Genomic DNA, 23524 nt, shown 5'->3' with positions numbered 1-23524 from the left:
GGACCGCGGCGGTGACCTCAGGGGGCGCCCCACCCCCTGGCTCCGGAGACCCGGCGGGGCTCCGGCGAGGCGCAGCCGCGTTGGGGCGCCGGGTCCCGCTCTCCTGGCTCCGGCCGAGGCGCTAGCGGAGGCCCCGCCGCTCGGCCGCCGGGCGCCCCGCGAGGCGCGCGCCGGGCCCGGGCGCTGACAGGAGGCGCCCTCCGCCGCCTTTAAATCCCGGGCGCCCCCGGCCCCCCCCGCCCCACCCCGTGGCGCGGCCCCGCCCCCTCATGCATATGCAGGTGGGCGGGTGACGAATGGGCGAGCGAGCTGTCAGTCTCGGCCCGAACTTGTCGGCTGCGGGCGAGCGCAGCGCGGGCGCGCAGAGCCGAGGCCCGGAGCGCTGCCGCCGCCGCCGCCGCCGCCGCCGCCGCCGCCGCCGCCGCCGCCGCCGCCGCCGCCGCCGCCGCTGCCGCCGCCGCCGCCGCCGCCTCCGGGAGGGAGCCGGGTCGGGCCCGAGCGCCGCCGCCTGCGAGCCCGAGCGCCGCCGCCCCTGCGCGCCCGCCGCCCCCGCGCGCCCGCCGCCCGCGCCCGCGCGGCGCCGCCTCGACCCCGCCCGCCGCCGCCGCCGCCGCCGCCTCTGCTGCTGCCGCTGCCGCCGGCGCTTGGAGGGCGGGCGGGCGCGCGGGCGCTGGGAGGCCGGGGCCCGGCGCGCAGGGGCGGCGGCGGCGGCGGGCCGGCGGGCGGGGTCGCGGCGGCGATGCGGGCGCGGGGCCGGGGGCGCCTGCCCCGGCGGCTGCTGCTGCTGCTGGCGCTCTGTGTGCAGGTGAGCAGGGGCACGGACGGGGCGCCCCGCGCCGCCCTCGGGGCCGGCGGCACCGCCCGCAGGCGCCGCGGTTCGGAAGCCCTCGGGGCGGCCCGGCGGGCGGGGGCGGGGCGCGCAGCGGGCGACCCCGGCCCGCGCCTCCCCGCACTGTCCCTCCGCCTTATTTTTAGGCGGCGCGGCCCATGGGCTATTTCGAGCTGCAGCTGAGCGCGCTGCGGAACGCCAACGGGGAGCTGCTGAGCGGCGCCTGCTGCGACGGCGGCGGCCGGACGACGCGCGCGGGGGGCTGCGGCCACGACGAGTGCGACACGTACGTGCGCGTGTGCCTCAAGGAGTACCAGGCCAAGGTGACGCCCACGGGGCCCTGCAGCTACGGCCACGGCGCCACGCCCGTACTGGGCGGCAACTCCTTCTACCTGCCGCCGGCGGGCGCGACTGGGGACCGGGCGCGGGCGCGGGCCCGGGCCGGCGGCGACCAGGACCCCGGGCTCGTCGTCATCCCGTTCCAGTTCGCCTGGCCGGTAGGTGCTGCTCCTCCCGCGCTGCCCTTTCCGGGCGCCCGGCCCCGCCCTGCCCGCCGCCCCCCGGCCCCCCGACCTCCAGGCTCCCCCCCGCCCCGCCCCCCCCCCCCCCGGCTCCCCAGCACCTGCGGCCCCGGCTCCGCGGGCGAGCCGCGCGCGCCCGGGCACGGCGGGGCGGGACCGGCAGGGGGCGCCTGCCCCGGGGTCCGCGCCCGGCCACGTGGGCGCGCGGGGGGTCTCAGCGCGGCGGGGTGGCAGCGGCCCGCGTGCGGGGCGGCCCGCGGCGTGTGTCTGCGTCGCCCTGCGCGTGTCTGTCTGGGTGCGGAGGCGCGGCCGGGCGCCTCGGGCCCGGGCAGGCCGCGCAGGCATGTGCACCGCGCGTGCTGGGGCTGGTCCGGGGCAGGCCCCGGCGGAGCCGCCCGGGCCCGCGGCCAGCCTGCGCCCGCCCTGCCGTTTCCTGGATGGGTGGGGGTGGGGGGCTGCTCGGGCGGGGGGCCGAGGGACTTCGTGCTCGTGGGTTGGTGGCAGCCTTTGCCGCTGGTCCAGACCCCGGGGGCCAGCCTCGAGGGGCCTTGGTGCTGTGATTCTCTGTTAAGCACCTTCCTGTCTTGCATTTTGGGTTTTGTTTGTTCTTTCTGGAGAAGGAGCTTGAGGTCCGCCTGTCAGACAGGAGCCGTGGACCTGGGAACGCCGGCAGGGATGTGGTCCATCTCAGTGCGCTGTCCTGGGCCCCGGTGGGTGGGGGCTGCGGCAGGCCAGGCCTCCTGCTGCCCGATGTGGCCCGAAGCCTGGCCTCCCGGGTCTTTGTGCTGCGGGCGTGCAGGGAACTGGGTGGGGGCAGGGAGGAGAGAGGCCCCTGCTAAGTGGGGTCTCAGGGTGCAGAGGCAGGTCCGGGCACCTGGGGTGTGTCTGTGTGTGGACAGTGCCCAGAGCAGGGTGCCAGGCTGACTGAGGGACTGTCCTTCTGACCAAGGACCTCTGGCTCGGCCAGCCACTGGGAGGCCACAAGAACATGCCCACCTGGTGCCGTGGTTCTGAAAGAGACTGGGGGTTGAGGCCAGGCGGAGGTTGGCCCCCCACCGCACCCCCGCCCCCCAGCTCTGAGCCCCGTGCTGGCACTCCTCCTCATCGTATCCTAGGCCAGGAGGCCTCATGGCTACCCCCTCCCCCTGCTTCCTGACCCCTGGCCACAGCCCTGCCCCCACGTACCTGGGGCCTCTGCAGTCTCCCTGGACCCCCAGGCTGCAGGTGGGGAGCGTGTCCCTGGGGTGGAACAGGCGGGAGGCAGGGGCAGGCTGGGAGGCCCCGGGCGCTGGGATGAGCCCAGCCCCCTCGCCCCCGCAGCGGGCGGCAGGCAGGTCTGAGCAGGGCCCGCAGCCTGTCATCTGCGCTTGGGCTCGGGCCAGCGCGGTTCGAAATCGCTACCTGAGGATGTGTTTTCTGCTCGAGTTGGCAGCCGTGGGCGTGGGGGCAGGGAGGCCTTGCAGGAATGTGGCGGGCTGACGCGTGTCCCTCGCGTTCTTGGTCCCACCGGCCGGCCAGGCATGGAATGGGACGGGGCAGGCCCGGGTCTCCCAGGCAGGGGCCTGCAGACCAGGGGCAGGTGCTGGGCCAGGTCCCCGCCCTCCACTTTGCTGGGCGCACCCAGGAGGGGCTGGTGGCCCAGCTCGTGGTGAGGGTGGGGCAGCGGGGTAGCTGTGCGTTTGGGGGGCCGCTCCTGTCTCCCCCTCCCCACGGGTAGCGTGGCCTGGCTGCCGGGCCCATGGCCCGTGTAGTGATGCCAGTGCCCTGGTATTTCCGCTCGGCCGGCAGCGGCCCTGGGGCTGCACCGCCTCTGCCCCCTGCAAGTCCAGCTCCATCCCGTGAGCTGGCGTGAGTTTGGAACACGGTGCGCCCACTATGGCCCTGGGGACTCAGGAGGGGGCTGGGCCCTGCCTCAGGAGCTTCACGTGAGAGGGCGGGGCGCAGGGGCTTCTGTCCAGGACCCTGGAGCAGGTCGTGTGCGCAGGGCCTTGGAAATGGCTGGAGGTCCAGGAGTGTGGGGAGCCGGCCTGCGCCTGGCCCTGGCTTTGGAGAGGGCGGACGAGGACCTACTTTGGGCTCTGCACTCTCCAGCCCTTCCAGTGACCCTCAGGCAGTCCTGACCCCCCCCCACAACTGCCTTCTCATTCTATCCTGGTGCCCCAGGCGAGGCTGGGGGACCCTCTGCACCCGTACCTGGCCGCGCGGGCCCTGGAGTCCCCATGTTGTCTGCTCTGCGTGGTTTCAGGTTGGACTCGGGCTCAGGTTTCTGGACAGAGGTGTGTCCAGGGTCTTGGGTGAGGGGAGGGGAGGGCAGGTGCAGGCAGTCTGGGTGTGGGGCTTCCCCTCCTCTCCTGATCCCCCCCACGGATGCCCCCACGTGTCCTACCGGTCCCCAGGAGATGGATGACACCCGGTTGGCCCTGGCAGCTGGCTCGTAGCCAACAAGGTGGAGGCCATGTTTGATCACGTGTGTGTGTGCTCTCCCTGGGTGAGTCAGTGGCTACTGGGGGCTCACGGGGGCCTGGGGGGCCTGGCCAATGGAGGCGCAGCGTGGCCCTGGGGCCTCCCGCTGACTGAGGGCCTGCTGCCCAGCCGGAGGCCATGCCTGCCTCCTTGGCTCACATTCTGGTTCCAAGACCTCAGGATCTGGCCCCCAGGTCTAAGGCCCCATCCTGGTGTATGCGCTGTGGGTCTGCGGGGTGACTGCTGGCCTGGGGGGGCTGCGGTGGCTTGTGGAAGGCCAGGCTGGAGTGAGAGGAGGACCAGGGACCCATGCGCTGTGCTCAGGGGTCGGCAGGGGGCCTTGGGCCAGTGAAGGGCCTGCATGTCCAAGGGCGAGGCCTGGTGGGATGCGCACGCTGGCATGAGCTCCTTTCCGCGGTGGGCTGGGCCAGGGTCTGCCCCTGGGGGCTGTCCTTGACGGTGTGAGATGGTGTCTTCCTGGTGCTCCCTGCCCCCCGAGGAGCTGCGGCTGGTGTGGGGCGAAGGCGGCCCCGGCCCCTTCCCCGCGCGGTGCCTAGGGCTGCTGCCTCTTTTGTATGTGTGGGGGCTAACTTTCCCTTCCTTCCTGTGACAGGGGCCAGGGGTCCCGCTCAGCAGGGGCTCACCTGCCTCGGATGTCAGGGGTCTTGGCCCAGGCGTTGGTACTGGGGCTGTAGGGTGGGGCTCTTGGGCAAAGAGGGGACCCAGATGGGCAGTGCCAGCCAGTGGGCACTCAGAGACAGGCTAGGGCTTTGTCCCTGGGCCCTGAGGGGGCAGAGCTGAGAGTGAGGCTCCACTGTGGAGAGGGGGAGGTCACTGGGGGGTCTGGGCAGGGGCTTCTGGAGGAGTTGTGGCTTCCGGGGACCCTCCCAGGGGTCGTGTCTGGGTGAGGGCGGCCTGGGCCAGCGAGGGGCTTCTTGGTGGAGACAGATGCTTGTAATCCTCAGGCCTGAGCCAGGGTCCGCGGCCCCAGGCCTCGTCAACGCACCCTGGTATGACCAGGGTCCATCTGATCTTAGACTTCATGGTCCTGCCCGGTGCGTGTGATGAGTGCTGGCAGGCTGTGTGTTGCTGGCTGCAGTGGGCTGGTTGGGCACGCTCAGGCACGGCCTGCCTGGTCCCCGGTGCGGAGCGTGGGCGTCCGGGTTCCCGTGGGGAAGCCTGCGGTCCAGTCCTCCTGCCATGGCCCCCCTGGGCCCAGCAGCTTGGGGAGAGGTGGCCGCCCCCCCCACTCCCCTGCGGTGACAATGGAGGCAGAGACCTGGGCCTCTGCAAAGCTCAGGTTTCAGGAAACGTATCTTAGCTGAGAGCTCCTGGCGCCGCATCCTGCTCTGCTCCACGGGGGGCCGGGCTCGGATGCGGGGTCTGCGGGAGAGGAAGCAGGTGGGGCCCACAGACCCGGGCTCTGCAGTCAGCGCTGCCTCCTGGATCTGGGGTGCCCTGTGTCACTGGGGCTGCCGGCCCGTCGTACTTTCCGGGGGTCGGACCAGGGTCGGGACCTGGCCTTGGGGGTGGGCCAGGAGGAACCGCGGTCAGGATGGGGTTCTGGCGCAGGCAGGTTGGGGTGGGCTTTATGGAAGAGGGAAGAAGGCCAGCAGGCTGGGGGCCTCTCAAGGTTAGGCAGGCTGGCAGCCCAGCTACGACTGGCCAGGGGCCCTCCTGTTGTGTAGGGTCTTGGGTCCACAGAGCCCGGCCAGCCCGTGGCCCATGAGGCTTGTCCCTGGGACGGAAGGCTGCTCTTTGCAGAGAGGAGACTTGAGTCCTGGAGGCCAGCCGGGAGGAGGCGGAGGCCCGGCCTGGCGCCCTGCCCCCCAGCTCAGGTTCTCCCCAGGTGCCTCCCTGCCGCCCAGGTGCAGGAGCCCAGCTGGCGGGCGGCGGGGCCCTTGTGGGTGGGCGGGCGGGCGGGCGCACGTCCCCTCAGGGGCAGGTAACCGGAGCCTCGGGTGCTGGTGAAAGTGATGGTAACCCTACCTGGGTGGCTGGCATGGGGTTTCCTGGGAGCTGGGAGGAGCTCCCTGCGCAGGTGCCGGGAGGTGGGCTCTCACGCCCTGTGGGCTGGGCACCCTGGGGCCGGGGCGCTCCTCCACCTGCCTTGCAAGGGCTCCAGCCCTGGGCCCTGGCCCGCCCCCTCCCATGCTCTCGCTCATGGCCCGTGCGGCCAGGATGCCCGCTGAAGCCCCAGGAGCCCCTGGCCCTCACTCACACCCACCTGGCAGCTACCCGCTCTGCTCAGCGCTGGCACCACAGGTGGCACAGGGGCCATGGCCCCGCAGTCTGACCCTGAGACCTGCTCCCCGCATTGCTCCTCTTCCAGCCGAAGGCCCTGCCTGTGGTCCCCCTGCCTGGGATGCTTCCTCCCGAGCACCTTCCCCAAAGCCTGCCCTGACACCCTTTAGTACAGCAGCTTCTCACCCATCCACTGCCCCAGAGGCAGGCCTGTGCTTGGTGCATGCTGGATGGGTGGGTGGATGGATGGAGGATGGATGGGTGGGTGAGTGGGTGGATGGTGGATGGATGAGTGGGTGGGTGGATGGATGGGTGAGTGGATGGATGGATGGTGGATGGATGGGTGGGTGGGTCGATGGATGGATGGGTGGGTGGATGGATGGATGGATGGGTGGGTGAGTGGATGGATGGGTAGGTGGGTGGATGGATGGGTAGGTGGGTGGATGGATGGATGGGTGAGTGGATGGATGGTGGATGGATGGGTGGGTGGGTAGATGGATGGATGGGTAAGTAGGTGGATGGGTGAGTAGATGGATGGATGGGTAGGTGGGTGGGTGGATGGATGGGTGGGTGGGTGAGTGGATGGATGGGTGGGTGGTTGGGTGGATGGGTGGGTGGGTGGATGGATGGATGGGTGGGTGGGTGAGTGGATGGATGGGTGGGTGAGTGGATGGTGGATGGGTAGGTGGGTGGATGGGTGAGTGGATGGATGGTAGATGGATGAATTGGTGGATGGATGGGTGGGTGGATGGATGGATGGATGGGTGGGTGAGTGGATGGATGGGTGGGTGGGTGGATGGTGGATGGATGGACGGATGGGTGGCTGGGTAGGTGGATGGATGGGTGGGTGAATGGATGGATGGATGGGTGGGTGAGTGGATGGGTGGGTGGGTGAATGGATGGATGGGTGAGTGGATGGATGATGGATGGATGGATGGATAGGTGGATGGTGGATGGATGGGTAGATGGTGGATGGATGGATGGGTGGGTGGGTGGATGGATGGGTGGATGGTGGGTGGATGGATGGGTGAAGTGAGTGCTTGCTGGGGAGGAGCTGGGTGCTCCAGCTGCACCCAGGAGTGGACTGACCCGGGGAAGGCTGGCCCAAGGGGTCATTCCAGGCAGACGGAGGGCGTCGTGTGTGCAAGGGCTCCGTGGCAGGGTCAAGCTGGATGCCTGTGGGGAGCGCGGGAGCTGCAGGCAGCCCCAGAAAGGCTCTGGGCAGTGGGGGAGATGTGGACAGAGCTCTGAGGGTCCTTGGGGCTCCTGTGGACAGGGGAGCGGAGGCCATGGTGGCTGCTGGGGACCCTTGAAGGAGGCGGGCAGCCTGGACCAGGCCTGATGGCCTGGCGGCCAGCACTGAGAGCAGGGAGGCAGGGGTTTCGGGGACCTTCGGGGATGGGATTCACAGCCTGGGGTTGGCCCCATGGTGGTGGGGTTTAGAAGGGTGGACGATGGCGTCTTCTTTCCTGCCCGTCTTCTCTGGTCGGGGTGAGGTGTTAGGAGGCAGCTGCTGGGGTAGGGGGGCTCTGGGCAGGGGCAGCTGTGGAAGTGAGGGGGTCCCGGGCAGGGCGGGCGTGGGGAGGGGGTCGCTGCCTGCGCCTGGTGGTCTTCGTGGGGTGGGGTAGGGCAGAGGGTGGTCCTGGGCTGCTCAGTGATGCCACCCTGTCACCGCATCCCTTGCCTGGGGCACAGGGCCAGACAGTGGGGGGCAGTGATCACTGCTGAGGCTGCCTCAGGCCGTCCCTGGGCCTTAGTTTCCCCATCTGTGAAGTGGGGCCGCTTTTCCTGGACCTTCACTATGGGCTTCCCTGGTGGCCCAGCTGGTAAAGAATCCACGTGCAGTGTGGGAGACCTGGGTTCGATCCCTGGGTTGGGAAGATCTGAAGAAGGGAATGACTACTCATTCCAGTGTTCTGGCCTGGAGACTTCAGGACTGTCTAGTCCACGGGATCACAAAGATCACAAAGAGACACAACTGAGCAGCGTTCCCTTTCACTATGAGCTCGCCGTGTCCCGCGGCAGCTCCAGTGCTTGGGCCACCCAGGTTGGCCCCGCAGCCTGGTGACTGGGCATCGACCCTCCCAGTGGGCTTGGAGGACCCTGGGCTCCCACGCGACCCCCTCTGGCCCCAGCCCACCTGGGGACCTCAGGCTGAGGCCGCTCGGCTGTGCCTGCCCTCTGCCCGCTGCCCTGTGCGGGTCACTTTGTCTCTTCTGCAGCCTGACCTGGTCTGCTGGCTGGCAGGCTGCAGGAGCCAGGAGTCCAGGCCCCTGAGTCTCTGTGAGCTGGAAGGAGCAGCGTCCCTGCTCTGGGGGGTCATCTCGGGGTCTGGGCCGAGATGGAGGAGAGGGCTGGGCCGGCTGGGGTGGGCGGAGGATCCTGACCCGCCCTCCTCATGTCCACAGCGCTCCTTCACCCTCATCGTGGAGGCCTGGGATTGGGACAACGATACCACCCCGGATGGTGAGTCAGCCCCTGAGGGTCCCCGGGGGGCTGCCTACAGGGCCTCCCTCCTCACGGGGACGCGCGTAGCCAGGCTCCTGGTCCTCTGCCTGCTGGGGCAGAAGGCACACAGCGGGCAGGGAGCCGCCTCTGCCCTGCAGGTCTCTGCTCCTCTTGCCCTGGCCGCCAGGACGCTCTGCTGCGCTCGGGACTTGCTTGTGCTGCCCTGGCTTCGCCTGTGTTCTGGCGGGGGGCCTGCATCCTCCTCAAGGTCCCGCACCTGGGCCGTCCCTGGCGTTCTCGTGACCTCCTGCTGATACCCAGACCCAAGGCCAGTCTTCTGGGGCCTGGCCGTGGCTCAGTGGGGTGGGTCACCGCCGAGAGCTCTCTCTGGCTGTGTGGGCCCCTCTCCGCCCTGGTGAAGGGCTTGGTGGGCCTCCTTGGAGGCCTAGCTGCTGGCTGGCCTGCCTTGCACAGAGTCCACAGGGCCTGTGGTGGTGGGCAGAGGTTCCTCGCAGACAGGTAGGGAGCAGGCAGTGCCAACAGCCCAGGGCCTGTGGGAAGGGGAGGGGTTGCCATGAGGTTAGCGGGCCAGGGTCAGCTCGTGGAGGCCGCGTGGCTCCTGTGAGGACACCGGCTTCTTCTCCGAGGCGGGTTGCTCAGCCTGCCGCGTGGAGGGTGGGTTGCAGGGCCAGGGTGGAGACAGGTGGGGAGCTTTGTGTAGCAGTCAGGGTGCTGGGACCAGGGGCGGCCTGTGGGGTGGGCGGGGTTCTGCTCGCTCCGAAGGTCGAGGCCCGGGGCCCGCTGACCGGGTGGCCGCGGGGCGGAGAGGCCGTTGTGGGGACGGGCTGGAGTGCTGTTTGGACGCGCTGTGTCTGGACAGCGTCAGGTGGGCAGCTGGATGCTGGGTTAGACCAAGCTGGGTCCCAGCAGTGGAGATGCCATGGGAACGCAGAGGGGCGGGCGGAGAGCAGCGGTCATTGGAGCCGGCTGTGGGGTGAGGGTCCTTAGCCTTTTACTGCACCACCTCCTAAACCGGTACACGTGTGTAGGGAGACCCCGTGACCGTGGTTGCCAGCTCCGGCCACGCAGCAGCTTGGCTTGGGGGGAGGCCCAGCCCTCGGGTTGCCGGGTCCGTGGTCTCGGGCCCAGGGAGGCTCGTCTAGAGACACAGCGGCAGTGAGTGCCGTGGCTCCTGTGGGAATGGGGCGGCCGTGACTGCAGCCGTGAGAAGCGTGCAGAGCCCGGGGTGGGGCAGGGCCGCGAGGGGCAGGACAGGCTGGCCGCAGGCGCAAGCGGGAGGCCCCGGGTCCTGCGCTTCCTGCGGGGCGGCGGCCATGCCGGCTGACTGCCGCTCCCCCTCCAAGAGGAGCTGCTGATCGATCGGGTGTCACACGCGGGCATGATCAACCCCGAGGACCGCTGGAAGAGCCTGCACTTCAGCGGCCACGTGGCGCACCTGGAGCTGAAGATCCGAGTGCGCTGTGACGAGAACTACTACAGCCCCACCTGCAACAAGTTCTGCCGGCCCCGCAACGACTTCTTTGGCCACTACACCTGCGACCAGTACGGCAACAAGGCCTGCATGGACGGCTGGATGGGCAAGGAGTGCAAGGAGGGTGAGCGGGGCGGGGCTACGGGAGCGCTGGGGGGCATCGCGGAGGCCAGCGGAGGGCCAGGTGGGGGCTTCGTGGAGGACGCACGGGGCCCCGCGGAGGGTGGGGGGCCACGCGAGGGGCTGCCCCCAGAGCCTGTGTCACGGCCGCGGGGCGGTGTGTGGCCGCTGCAGGGGTCTGTTTGCTCTGTCCGTTCGCAGCCGTGTGTAAACAGGGATGCAACCTGCTCCACGGGGGCTGCTCCGTGCCCGGGGAGTGCAGGTGAGTGCCCCGCGCCAGCTCCTCTTTGCCTCCCAAGTGTGCACACACTCGCTCCCGCACAGTTGGCTGCACACAGCCCATGAGTGGGATGGGCTCTGCTCGTGTGCGGCTCGCTGTTGGTGAAGGCTGCACGTGCTCTTGGAGCCCGAGTGTGCCCTGCGGCGCGGGCCAGCGTGGGTGGGCAGGGCCGCCTCACGTACCGCACCTCAGGTGGGCTGGTCTGGGCCGAGAGCCGCTCCGGGGCAGGAGTGCACGGTCCAGGTGGCGCAGGGTGGTGCTCACAGGTGGGGGACGGGAGAGGCCTGGGGGCCTGGGGGCAGCCAGGAGGCCCCACAGGGGTGGGCCAGGAGGCAGAGGCTGCTGTCCGGTGTGGGTGTGGGGGCCGCCCCCGTGGGCGTCCTGGGGCAGGAGCGTGGGGCTCGCGTGCCTTTGGCACCCTGAGCCACTGACGGGGCGGCCCCAGGCGCAGCGGGCGGGAGGGCAGCTGCTGTCGTGGGGGTGCTGCCCACCCTGCCCGGGCTTGTGGGAGGAGGCCTGGCTAGAGATGCATGTGGGCCGTGTGCGTACAGCCAGGGCGGGCGGGTCAGGGGGAGCCGGCTGCGGCTCCTGCTGCTGCCAGTGGACAGCAAGGAGCTGGCAGGGCAGGGGGTCCCAGACAGGTTGGCGGGGGTTCAGAGGGAACCAGAGAGCCAGGGGTCTGGGCCGCAGACCTTGGCTGAGGGGCAGTGGAATCGCTGCCGGCTTGAGTGGGGTCGGGGGTGGGTGGGGAGGAGCAGGGGCCAGAAGGGGTGGGGGCGGCCGGGGGGCTCTCTACAGGGCAGGAGCCAGGTGGGTGCCGGGAGTTCGCCGATGGCCTGGGAGCTGGGCCCCGGGGACCAGGCGGACGCCCTTGGGGGTGAAGCCCTTCGGGGGGCTGCCAGTTGACAGAGGAGCAGGGGGTGAGTGAAGCCTCCTCCCCACTCTGGGTCTGACTCATCAGGATCCCCTCTGGGGTGCGGGTGCATTTTCCGATAAGGACGCTGGGCAGGGAAGTTTGGTAACTGCCCCGCTGACTCTGGCTGGGAGGGCAGTGTTTGGGAGCCAGGATGGGGGCACCCTCTGTTCGTCCTGCAGTGGCTGTGGCCTGGGAAGGGGTAAGTGGAGTGAATCCTCCAGTCCCGGGCAGGGAAGTGGGCAGGTTCCCCGGGGACCCAGCGTCAGGGTGGCGGGGGTTGTGTCTAGGGCGTCACTCACTCTGTCTGCCGGGTTTGAGCTGATTTGAGTGGTGGTCTCAGAGCAGCGGGGCTGAGAGATGTCTGGGGGCCTGGCCCATGGCGGGCTCCCGTCTCAAGGGGCAGGCACCCCAGGAGCACCCTCCGTGTGGGAGACGGGGTGCAGGGCTGCTGTCTGCCTGGCGCAGGCCTCTCCAGCAGCCCTGCCCTCTGACCCGGGCGTGAGCCCCGGAGTCCGGCAGACCGTCCCTGCTGGGTTGTGAGCGCAGCAGGGCTGGGGCCCGGCCCAGCCCTTGGCACCGAGCTCTTGGGGCTGAGCCGTTGGCCCCGGGTGGCCAGTGACCGGGGCGGGCAGGGGGGAGGCTGGTGCTCCACTCCCCACGTGGGCCCTGCGGGAAGGCGGTGGGGGGGCGCCGGGCTCCCCGGACAGGGCCCTAGGTGAGCCCTGCTCGCCTCCCTCTGGCCCCGTGGGTGAGGCCCAGCTGCTGCTGGTGGCCCTGGGCTCAGGTTTCAGGACAACCCCCACCGGATGCCGCGGAGATGGCCGTGCCTTCCTGCCGCCTCCTCCCCGAGCTGCTGGAGCCGCAGGCCAGGAAAGCCGGGGCCATGGGGACCTGAAGAGGTGGCCCCACCCAGGGCTGAGAGCACGCCCGGGGGACCCCTCTCACCTGGAGGGGGGCCCGGGCTGGCGTCCCCCGTCCCACATGCGCATCTGGCCAGCCGAGTCCCTCTCGGCAGCCTCGGTTCTCTGTTCTGCACCACCAGCGTCCCTTCTGGGTGCCGGGGGGTCGGGGGCAGCCCAGGAAGGGCCGTGCCTCTTCCCTTTTACAAAAATAAATCCACATGACGGGCGGTGGTGTGGACGTCACCCCATCCCACAGGACCCTTGAGTGCTAGGGGGGGTCCCCTTGGGGGTCCCGTCGGGGTGGGCCCCGGGGCGTTGAGCACAGGGTGCTGGCCTCTCTCCCTGGGGCTCTGGGCTCTCGAGGGGGCGGTGCTGATGGCCGGGGTGTCCCTCTGCGTCTCCTCCTGAAGGACTTCCCGGAGAGGATGCTGGCCCACAGCACGGGCAGGGCTGGCTCCTGGGGTTATGGCCTGAGAGCCCAGAGCGCTCTCGAGGCCAGGGAGCGGGTGATTCCTCCCGGGTCAGGAAGTGCCCTGGATCTGGCCTCTCACGGGGCTGGCCTGGGACAGCCCACGGGCCTCAGCGTCCCTGTCTGTGAGACGCGTCCCTGCTGGGGCCTCGTGGAGAGAGTGACCGCCTCTGAGTCACAGGCGAGGTCGCAGGCTGTGCCCAGGGTTCCCAGTGGCAGGAGGCCTGTGCCCGCTGGCCTGCCGGCCCTGGCAGCACCTGGCCCTCTCATTCCCGGGGTCCCAGCAGAGCCTTCCTTGCCTGGCGCCTTCTCTGGGGGCCCCGCTCCGGCTGTGTCCCAAAATAGCTCCAGGAGGAGTGACTGGACAGCTGCGGCTGACCGTGCGCGGCCAGCGGCCGGGACTGCCCGTGATGTGCGGGCGGGGCCGCTCTGGTTCAAAGGCTGCGGCCGCTGGCCCCGGGGGCCCACGTGACGCTGTGCCGTGTCCCCACGCCACCCTGGGCGTGGCCCCCGCTTGCGGGGTCTGCGGTCACACGCGGGGCTTCCCGGCCCTCTGCCTTCCCCAGGTGTAGCTACGGCTGGCAGGGCAGGTTCTGTGACGAGTGCGTCCCATACCCCGGCTGCGTGCACGGCAGCTGCGTGGAGCCCTGGCAATGCACCTGTGAGACCAACTGGGGCGGCCTGCTGTGCAACAAAGGTGCAGGGGGCGGCGGCCTGCCGCGGGAGGTGGGCGTGAGGGGTGGCCTGCTGTGCAACAAAGGTGCGGGGGCGGCGGCCTGCCGCGGGGGCAGCGTGAGGGCCGAGGCCTGTGCCCTGAGCACCATCTACCCCCAGACCTGAACTACTGTGGCAGCCACCACCCCTGCGCCAACGGGGGCACGTGCATCAACGCGGAGCCTGACCAGTACCGCTGCGCCTGCCCTGACGGCTACTCGGGCAAGAACTGTGAGCGGGGTACGTCAGGGCGGCCACGGCTGGACCCACTCCTCTGGCCTGAGTGCAGCGGGGGCCGGGGGGGCCCTTGTGGAAGGTGGGGCCTGGCCGCCACACCCACCCCTGTGGTTCCCCATGCAGCCGAGCACGCCTGCGCCTCCAACCCGTGTGCCAACGGGGGCTCCTGCCACGAGGTGCCCTCGGGCTTCGAGTGCCACTGCCCGTCGGGCTGGAGCGGGCCCACCTGTGCGCTGGGTGAGAGCCTGCTCCAGGGCTTCTGGGGGCCCCAGCCTGCATTCCCAGGCTCAGGAGGGTGGGTGGGGGCGAGGCGGCCCATCCCCGTGGGGCTGGGGTTGGAGAGGAGCGAGGGGAAGACCCGGGTGCTCACGCTCCTTCCTGAGGGCCAGCTGCCCCCTCCTCCACCCTGCGATCATCCCTGCTCCTCCCCCTGGCTCCGCAGACATCGACGAGTGTGCCTCCAACCCGTGTGCGGCAGGGGGCACGTGCGTGGACCAGGTGGACGGCTTTGAGTGCGTGTGTCCGGAGCAGTGGGTGGGGGCCACCTGCCAGCTGGGTAAGGGGTCCCGCGGGCCGGGGCGTGTGTGCATGGCTGTGCGCTGTGCTTGCGGCGGCTGCTGCGTGTGCTGCCAGGGCTGCGGGCCCATCGCCCCCCTTGTCTCGTTCACAGACGCCAATGAGTGTGAAGGGAAGCCGTGCCTTAATGCTTTTTCTTGCAAAAACCTGATTGGTGGCTATTACTGTGATTGCCTCCCGGGCTGGAAGGGCGCCGACTGCCACATCAGTCAGTATGGGTGGGCGGGCCGCAGGGGGCAGGGCTGGGGGCAGGGAGGGCCCGCTGTGACCTGCGCCTCTGCCCGCAGACGTCGACGACTGTCGGGGCCAGTGTCAGCACGGCGGCACTTGCAAGGTGAGGCCTGCACACTTTGCGGGGGGGCAGGCGTTGGGCCGCAGGTGCCTGAGGGCGGCTTCGGGAGGCTCACCCCACGCCCCGCACCTCCCCAGGACCTGGTGAACGGCTACCAGTGTGTGTGTCCACGGGGCTTCGGGGGCCGGCACTGCGAGCACCAGCTGGATGAGTGTGCCAGCAGCCCCTGCCACGGGGGCCTCTGTGAGGACCTGGTCGACGGTTTCCGCTGTCACTGCCCCCAGGGCTTCTCAGGGCCGCTCTGCGAGGTGAGGCCTACGCGTGCTGCCTGCCCCTCCGTCCCAGTGGCTGCCACGGGTGGCCCATCGAGTGGCCAGGAGGGGCCACAGTGGGGGTTGGCCCTGCAGTATGTCCTAGGCTCAATACTAGACCAAGACCCCAGCCCCAGAGTCCTGGCTGGGCAGGGCCGGGGGAGAGGCGTAGGGTCCCGGCTTGTCAGGACCAGCCCCTCCTGGTGGGGTGGCCCGGAGGCCTGGCGGGTCCACTGGCTACCCTGTGCCTTGGCTGATTCTCACTGCGGATGCAGGGTAGGTGGCCGTGATGGGGTGGAGTTTGCACGCCCCTGAAAGAGGGGCCTTGGGGCGGGCTGGGGGTGTCACTCTCCGGTCTGACGAGTAGAGGCTCACTCTTCCACCCCCGCTGACCTGCTTTGTCTTTACCCGGGAGAGGAGTGAGCTGCGGGGTGTGAGCACCAGATCCTGTCTTGTGCCCTGGAGCCTGGGGTGGTTCTTCAGAAGGACCCACAGCTGGGGCTCACGGCAGCGGTGGAGGCTGGAGGGGTGGCCGGGAGCTGGCCTTCCTGCCAGTGGGAGGGGCGAAGGCCGGATGCTGCCCCGGGAGGCCGCGGAAGAGGGCTGCCCCGGGGCGGGGCGGGGGGGCGGGGCCTGGCCCACCCAGGTGTTTCCGTCCAGCCAGGGGTCCAGACAGGCTGAGCTGGGCCGTCCTCCAGGCTCCGGCCGCAGAGGCCTGGCTGGCTGGTCTGAGTGGGCCTGGGTCTCAGGGACCGCTCGTAGGGGCTGCGTGTAGGGACATGAGCCCGGGCCCATTGTCCGGTGCCAGCAGCACCCTCATGGCTGTCCCCACCCCGCAGGTGGACATCGACTTCTGTGAGCCAAGCCCCTGCCAGAACGGGGCCCGGTGCTACAACCTGGAGGGGGACTACTACTGCGCCTGCCCGGATGACATGGGCGGCAAGAATTGCTCTGAGCCCCGGGCGCCCTGTCCTGGCGGGGCCTGCAGGGGTGGGTGCGGTGGGCGGGGCCTGCAGGAGTGGGCGCTGTGGGCGGGGTCTGCAGGAAAGGGTGCAGTGGGCGGGACTTGTAGAGGTGAGTGCATTGTGGGCGGGGCCTGCAATGGTGGGTGCGGTGGGCGGGGCCTGCAGGCCTGTGTGCAGCAGGGGCAGGGCCTAAAGGGATGGGTGCAGTGTGGGCTGGGCCCGAAGGAGTGGGGCTGTGGCGAGGGGTGGCCGTGTCCTGCAGAGGTAGGGCTGACCCCCTTTTGTCTCTGCGGCAGTGGTCGATGGCTGCGGGTTTGAGGCAGGGACCAGGGTGGCTGGCATGGGCCCCTCTGGCGTGTGCGGCCCCCACGGACACTGCATCAGCCAGCCCGGGGGCAACTTCTCCTGTGTCTGCGACAGCGGCTTCACGGGCACCTACTGCCACGAGAGTGAGTAGCCGTGGACCAGGGCCGGGAGGGGGCCGGGCCACCTGGGGCCCCATCTCACACTCGCCTCCCGCAGACATCGACGACTGCCTGGGCCAGCCGTGCCGCAATGGGGGCACCTGCATCGACGAGGTGGACGCCTTCCGCTGCTTCTGCCCCAGCGGCTGGGAGGGCGAGCTCTGTGACACCAGTGAGTGGGCCACGCTGCCCCCCTCTCGGCCACAGGGCCTGTGCCTCCCGGTGCTGAGCTCGCCACGCCCCACGCCCCTGCCGCACCGCACCCCGCCCCGCGTCCCGCGACCCATGCCCTGCGCAGGCCTGGCTCCATGTGTTGAGCCGCTGACTGGGATGCGGCACGTAGAGGAGGCGGGCAGAGGGGTACACACGCTCCCTCCCCGCCCCTCTGCCGCTCCCTGGCCCACCCCGGTGCCGCCTCCTCCGGGCAGCCCTCCGTGAACGCCGGGGACCCCCCGCTGACCGGCGTCCTCGCCCCCAGATCCCAACGACTGCCTCCCCGATCCCTGCCACAGCCGCGGTCGCTGCTTCGACCTGGTCAACGACTTCTACTGCGTGTGCGACGATGGCTGGAAGGGCAAGACTTGCCACTCGCGTGAGTGCCCACCACACCCTGCCACTCGGGGTGCATGTCTGCCAGGGTGCCGCCCGCTGCTCCGGGCAGCCTCTGAGTGGCCGTGTGCCTGCAGGTGAGTTCCAGTGCGACGCCTACACGTGCAGCAACGGCGGCACGTGCTACGACAGCGGGGACGCCTTCCGCTGCGCCTGCGCCCCGGGCTGGAAGGGCAGCACGTGCACTGTCGGTGAGGCGCCAGGGCGTGCCTGTGCCGTGTGGGCCGAGGCCTGGGGTGGGGGCCCCGGCCTGGCTCAGGTGAGAGCTCTTCCTTCTCTTTCTGCTCTCCTTCTCTGACTCCTTTGCAGCCAAGAACAGCAGCTGCCTGCCCAACCCCTGTGTGAACGGGGGTACCTGCGTGGGCAGTGGGGACTCCTTCTCCTGCATCTGCCGGGACGGCTGGGAGGGCCGCACCTGCACCCATAGTGAGCTCGGGGGTTGGCGGCACCAGGGGGCGGCTGTGGGCGTGGGCTGGTGTGGGCCCACCCTGTCCCCTGCTTCCTGGTCCTGCCCCCACCCCGACTCTGCCCCATCGACCCACTCCTTGTGCTTGGCCGCGGAAGCCTGGTTGAACCCCTCTGACTCCCCTGAGCTTCCTCCCGCCGGTGCTGGCCCTTGCGCGTCTCCGGCCAGCCACTGTCTTGCTCACACAGTCCATTTTCCGCGTGGGCCTCCAGGACGGGCTGTCCTCCCAGAGCTACCCTGGCCCCACATCCTCCAGCCTGGGCGTGGCGGGCTGGTGTAGACAGTGCGGTATCTGCCTGCCCTCCCCGCGTACCTGGGGTGCCCCCAACCCGGCATGGACAGGTGCCCGGGTGGGGAGTGCCAGGCTCACCGTCCTCTCTCTCCTCAAATGCAGATACCAACGATTGCAACCCCCTGCCCTGGTGAGTGGTGGTGGTGGGCTGGTCTGCCCCGGACCCCCCGACCCCCGGTGGTGGGCCGGCTGACGGGCTGGTCTGCCTGGGCCCCCCTGACCCCCGGTGGTGGGCCGGCTGACGGGCTGGTCTGCCTGGGCCCCCCCGACCCCCGGTGGTGGGCCAGCTGACGGGCTGGTCTGCCTGGGCCCCCCCGACCCCCGGTGGTGGGCTGGCTGACGGGCTGGTCTGCCTGGGCCCCCCCGACCCCCGGTGGTGGGCTGGCTGACGGGCTGGTCTGCCTGGGCCCCCCTGAACCCTGGTGGTGGGCCGGCTGACGGGCTGGTCTGCCTGGGCCCCCCCGACCCCCGGTGGTGGGCTGGCTGACGGGCTGGTCTGCCTGGGCCCCCCTGAACCCTGGTGGTGGGCCGGCTGACGGGCTGGTCTGCCTGGACCCCCCGACCCCCGGTGGTGGGCCGGCTTGACGGGCTGGTCTGCCTGGGCCCCCCGACCCTTGCCGTCTCTTCTGCAGCTACAACGGTGGTGTCTGCGTGGACGGCGTCAACTGGTTCCGCTGCGAGTGTGCGCCTGGCTTTGCGGGTCCCGACTGCCGCATCAGTGAGGGGCTTGGGTCCCCACCCCGGGTGGGGTTACGGGGTTCCCGCTCTGGAAGCTGTTGGGGTTGTTTGCATCCGCAGACCTCAGGGCGCAGTGTGGTCACAGCCGCTTCTCCCCTCTGTCTGAGCCTCGGTTCTGCTGTTTGCTTCCCACCAACAGTGGCTGGGGGGGCACCCCGCCAGGGGCAGACCCAGGTTGGGTTGGCCATTAGCTCCTAGAGGCAGATGGTGACGGTGACGGCGGTCTCAGGCCCAGCTCAGGGGCCCCCGGGGCCCAGGCTGGCCGGGGCTGCTCCTTCTGCACGGGCCCTGCTGCCCAGGCCGCCGCCTCGCTGACGCTGCGCCCGGCTCCTCTCCCGCAGACATCGACGAGTGCCAGTCCTCACCCTGTGCCTACGGGGCCACGTGTGTGGATGAAATCAATGGCTACCGCTGCAGCTGCCCACCTGGCCGATCTGGCCTGCGGTGCCAGGAGGGTAGGTGGGGGATGCCGCTGGCGAGGCCACGCTCAGGCTGGGGGCTCCGGGGGAGCCTTCTCTCCATGTGCCCCACTTCTCCCACCCACAGTGGTTGTGTTCGGGAGGTCCTGCTGGTCGCAGGGCGTGCCCTTCCCTCACGGGAGCTCGTGGGTGGAAGAGTGCAACAGCTGCCGCTGCCTGGACGGCCACCGAGACTGCAGCAAGGTGTGCGGCCGCTCCACCCGCCCTGTGCGCCCACTGCCCTGCGGTCCCCGTCATCCACCCCCGACCCTGTTGCTCACCCCGGGAGGGTGTGGGGGGAGGGAGACAGGCGAACCTGGCCCCAGAAGACGTGGGCCGCCCTACTCTGCTAGCCTCCTTCACCGTGGGCGCCCTGGGGGTAGGGGGCGCTCTATCCACGGACTCATGACCAGCGGCGTGTTTCCTCCCACGTGGTGCCGTCCGGGTCTGTCTGTGGGTCCCGTCCATGTGGCCCCAGGTGTGGTGCGGCCAGAAGCCCTGCCTGCTGGCTGGCCGGCCGGATGCCCTGAGCGCCCAGTGCCCGCCGGGGCAGCAGTGCCTGGAGAAGGCCCCGGGCCAGTGTCTGCAGCCACCCTGCGCGGCCTGGGGGGCGTGTAGTGCAGAGGAGCCCGTGCTGCCCAGCACCCCATGCCAGCCGCGCTCCGGCCATCTGGACAACAACTGTGCCCGCCTCACCCTGCGTTTCAACCGTGATCAGGTGCCTCAGGTGAGCTGCCCGCCCCCTGGACACCACCAGCGAGCAGGGCCCTGACTGCTGGCCTCCTTCCTGTGGCCACTCAGACGGCTCGAGACCCCTGCTGGCCGCCCGGCCCCGTGCCTCCATGTGGTCGGATGAGATGGACCGTTGGGCTCGGGGTGGCTGGGAGGGGCCGGCCCGGGCCGAGATGCCCACTCATCCAGTCGTTCCCAGGACCTGGGCTGCAGGTGGCCTTCCCGGGAGGGCGGGGCCAGCCCGCGGCTCCGTGGGCATTCTCACCCCGCCCTCATCTCTGCCCATAAGGCCTTCTGGTCTCAGTACCGGCCCTGGCCACGGAGGCCGTCTGGGTTCTGGGTGGGGCTGCGGACCGCCATGGGAAGCCAGGACCCTTGCTCCCCCAGACAGGCTGTCGTGGCGTCCCACTGCACACTGAGAGGCAGACCCCCTTGGGGCCGCGGTCGCTGCCCGCTGCTCATGTGCTGCCCACCCGGCAGGGCACCACTGTGGGCACCGTCTGCTCTGGCATCCGTGCTCTGCCGGCCACAAGGGCCGCGGCCCGGGACCGCCTGCTTGTCCTGCTCTGCGACCGGCCGCCCTCGGAGGCCAGCGCGGTGGAGGTGGCCTTGGTGAGTGCGGCCGGAGGGCGGCCACCTTTGTTCTGCACCCGCCCCACTGCGGGTCCCACTGTGAATGTGCTCCTAGATGGGGTGTAAGTCGGCATCTTGGGGGTCGGGCGAGGCTGTGGCTGGGACGCGCGGGGAGAGAAGGGGGACGGGCAGGGGGGTTTCCCTGGGTGCTGGTGTTGGCGTGGTAGGGGCTGCATGGTGGAGGTGACTTGGGCCAGCATCAGGGCAGCGGCGGGTTTGTGGCCCTCTCAGGACTCCAGGAGTGGCCGGCTGGGGCTGGGACCCACCTGAAGGGCCGAGGTACAGCGGGGTCTGTGGGAGTGCAGACCAGGCCGTGGCCACCTCCCCACAGCCTGCCCAGCATAGGGCACCTCCAGCCTCTGGCAGAGCTCTCCTCCAGTGAGCCTCCTCCAGGGCCCCAGGCCCCCAGCCCCTGATGCTGCTCAAAGACAGCCGTGCTATGGGGCCGCAGGGTCTCCGCCCCTCCTCACCACTGCCCGGACCGGCCAGCCAGAGCAGGAGTCTCGCACTCCCCGGGGCTGCACGCAGGGCCGGGCCGCTGTCCCAGCTGCTGCCGCAGTGGCGGGGGGGTCACAGGCCTCCCGCTGCCCAGCTGAGTGCACAGGCGGCCCCTCAGCACTGTTCTCTGCCACAGTCCTTCAGCCCGGCCCGAGACTTGCCGGACAGCACCCTGATCCAGAGCGCGGCGCACGCCATCGTGGCCGCCATCACGCAGCGGGGGAACAGCTCGCTGCTGCTGGCCGTCACGGAGGTGAAGGTGGAGACGGTCGTTGTGGGCAGGTCCTCCACAGGTGAGCAGGAGGGGCACGCCGCTTGGGCCCAGGGTGAGCGGTGGGGTTCCTTTGGGCTTGGAGGGGTGGGCCTGCAGCCTCTGCCCGCCCTGCCCCAGGGCCGACCAGCCCCGGGGACGCGGCAGCTCCCCTGCATCTGCCAGCGAAGCTTTCCCAGCCCAGCCCACCTCCTAGCCCCGATCCTGGGGCCCTGCCCATCCCCACGAGCCGAAGGACTGGGCGTCTGGCCCTCTGACGTCTGGGTGCCCCCGCCCCAGGTCTGCTGGTGATGGTGCTGTGCGGCGTGTTCAGCGTGCTGTGTCTGGCATGCGTGGTCGTCTGCGTGTGGTGGATGCGCAAGCGCAGGAAAGAGCGGGAGAGGAGCCGGCTGCCGCGGGAGGAGGGCCCCAACAACCAGTGGGCCCCACTCAACCCCATCCGCAACCCCATCGAGCGGCCGGGTGGCCCCGGCGGCCCCAAGGACGCGCTGTTCCCCTGCAAGAACTTCACGCCACCCCCGCGCAGGGTGGGCGAGGCGCTGCCCGGGCCGGCGGGCGCCGGCGAGGACGAGGAAGATGAGGAGCCGGGCCGTGGGGAGGACGAGTCCCCCGAGGCCGAGAAGTTCCTCGCGCACAAGTTCACCAAAGACCCCGGCCGTTCGCCCGGGCGGCCGGCCCGTTGGGCCTCAGGCCCCAAGGTGGACAACCGCACGCTTGGGGGCATGAGCACTGCCCGCCGCGCCGGCCGGGAGTAGGGTGCCAGGCTGCCCGCCGGCCATGGGAGGCCGAGGCCGTGCATAGTTTATTTTGTGTAAAAAAGAAAAAACACAAAAGCAAAAAAACAAATGTTTATTTTCTACGTTTCTTTAGCCTTGTATAAATTATTCGGTGAGTGTCAGGCGGAAAACAACGGCGTATTCTTGGAGAGTTGCTATTTTTGTAACGTTCCCGGGTGCCGCACGCGTGTGTGTGGCAGGAGACAGTGAGGAGGCCTGTCCTCCCCAGGTCCGTGGACGTCTGTCCCAGAGGTGGTGCGCTGTTTACAGAATCTTCCTTTATTCCTCATCTGGGTTCGCTGTGGCTCCAGGCCAAAGAGCCGGTGGGACCCGCGGCGTCCGGCGTGGCCCGCGGCTGTCGGGGGCGCCTGCGGTGGCAGTGGGGCTGGGGGTGGCCAGTGGGGCCCGTGGCGGGCGGCATGGCCTGAGGCCGCGGGCAGACCCACGCCTCTGGCCCGCCGTCCTCGCCTGCGCTGCCCGCGACGCTCGCTCCAGAGATCTCTCAACTGTGCTTTCAGAAGTGCCCTTCCTGCCTGCTCCGTCCCCCGGGCGGCAGTCCTGACGCTGGTGACAAGTGCCTTCTCACAGACCCCCTCGCGGTTGCCAACGTCTGCCGCGGGCACCCGGCTGCTGCCCACCCGCCGGCCCCGGCCGCCCTCCTCGTGAAAGTGCATTTCTGTACATATGTACATATTAAATGAATCACTCTGTATATTTGATTTAATAACTTAAACGTTTTGGCCTCCCTTGTTCTTTAGGTGCTGTTCCTTTGTTATGCAGAGTGGGCTGGGGGCCGGGAAGCGGGGGGCGGGGTGCGGGCCACGCCGGGGACCCCTACCCCGGGGCCCCTTGGGTCCCCCACGTCTGTGAACACATGGGTGTCCATGCTGTTGACAGATTCCTTGTTGGAAATGGGGCTACGGAGGCGCTTTGCCTCTGGTCTGAGCTGAGAACACGTGGAAAGAGCTTTGTCAATGGTGTCAAGTCGCTTAGCAATGAAGCGCTGTCAGGATTTCAAGGAATGAAGTCAAAGTTTGACAGCCCAAGGGCAAGGCCGTGACTCCTGGCTCCGAAGGCTGGGCAAATCGAGCCTCAGCCCACGGCCTCGGGGCGGTGGGCCGGGCTGGCTCCGTGCCCGACGGTGAGCTGCTCGCCGTGTCACGGTTTACACCAGCTCATGCTCGCGGAGCACTCGCGCCACCAGATAGCCAGCTTCCAGGCTCCTTTTCCACTGTGTTTATTTAACTCGGGACTCCAGGTTCCTGGGAGAAACCACGCCAGCGCCTTTTGTCCCGGAGTGCTCTACTCCTCATGAGTGAGTGCCCAAGCCAGCACACAGACGGCAGCCCAGACCCTGGCCCGTGGGGCGCCTCAGCCCCTGGGGCAGAGCTGGCAGGGGCCTGGGCGGCTGCAGGCTCCCCTCAGATGCCCGGACCCAGAGCACAAAGCCTGTTTGCTGGGTGTGCTCGAGCAAGACCGCTCGCCCTGCTGAGCAGATTTGAAAAGAAATGAGTGGAGTTTCTAGAAATGACAAAGTGCCACTTCCAAACAGAACTGAATGCCACTCTGACGCTGCCAAAGAAAGAAGAGGTCGGAGGAGAAGCCTCTTGTGCTGTGAAGAGGTCGGGGGAGAACGGTCCCGAAGCGCCTAGACCACAGAGCCGGGTGGCAGGAGGCCCACGTGACTGGCGAGGCAGGGTGTCCCTGGAGGTGGGCGGGCAGTGAGGAGCGGCGGCAGGGAGGGCCAGGCCCCTCCTAGCCATCAGGATGTGGCCGTGGGCAGTGCCAGTGGCCCCGCACATTCTGGG

At 69.6% G+C, this 23524-nt stretch overlaps 1 protein-coding gene across 2 annotated transcripts; it reads left to right on the top strand.

Annotated features, from left to right (window-relative positions):
- The first annotated feature begins 713 nt into the window (after positions 1–713).
- JAG2 (jagged canonical Notch ligand 2) lies at positions 714–21786 on the top strand. Of its 2 annotated transcripts, XM_055556041.1 has the most exons (26): positions 714–805; positions 976–1326; positions 8466–8523; positions 9870–10121; positions 10319–10379; positions 13251–13381; positions 13519–13638; positions 13759–13872; positions 14078–14191; positions 14306–14419; positions 14499–14545; positions 14641–14811; positions 15654–15804; positions 16076–16228; positions 16302–16415; positions 16722–16835; positions 16930–17043; positions 17162–17278; positions 17713–17740; positions 18243–18328; positions 18690–18803; positions 18895–19010; positions 19285–19533; positions 20019–20150; positions 20806–20962; positions 21220–21786. In XM_055556041.1, exons 1-26 carry the CDS (start codon positions 740–742, stop codon positions 21693–21695), a joined length of 3720 nt encoding a protein of 1239 aa, XP_055412016.1. In that variant the 5' UTR covers positions 714–739; the 3' UTR covers positions 21696–21786. The 2 variants fall into 2 exon arrangements, with proteins under 2 accessions (XP_055412016.1, XP_055412017.1); XM_055556042.1 differs by lacking the exon at positions 14306–14419.
- The last annotated feature ends 1738 nt before the right edge of the window (positions 21787–23524 follow it).

The sequence above is a fragment of the Bubalus kerabau genome, chromosome 19 (assembly GCF_029407905.1).
Source record: "Bubalus kerabau isolate K-KA32 ecotype Philippines breed swamp buffalo chromosome 19, PCC_UOA_SB_1v2, whole genome shotgun sequence".
Classification (NCBI taxonomy): domain Eukaryota; kingdom Metazoa; phylum Chordata; class Mammalia; order Artiodactyla; family Bovidae; genus Bubalus; species Bubalus kerabau.
Note: the sequence above shows the minus strand (reverse complement) of the source record. Positions and strands in the feature narration are given on the sequence as shown.

Excerpts from the sequence above, each read along its gene's own strand:
- JAG2 (XM_055556041.1), top strand. The coding sequence starts at position 740 with ATGCGGGCGCGGGGCCGGGGGCGCCTGCCCCGGCGGCTGCTGCTGCTG. Across the intron at positions 16,836-16,929 it reads GGGCAAGACTTGCCACTCGC|GTGAGTTCCAGTGCGACGCC; the intron begins GTGAGTGCCCAC and ends GTGTGCCTGCAG. Across the intron at positions 18,329-18,689 it reads GGGTCCCGACTGCCGCATCA|ACATCGACGAGTGCCAGTCC; the intron begins GTGAGGGGCTTG and ends CCTCTCCCGCAG.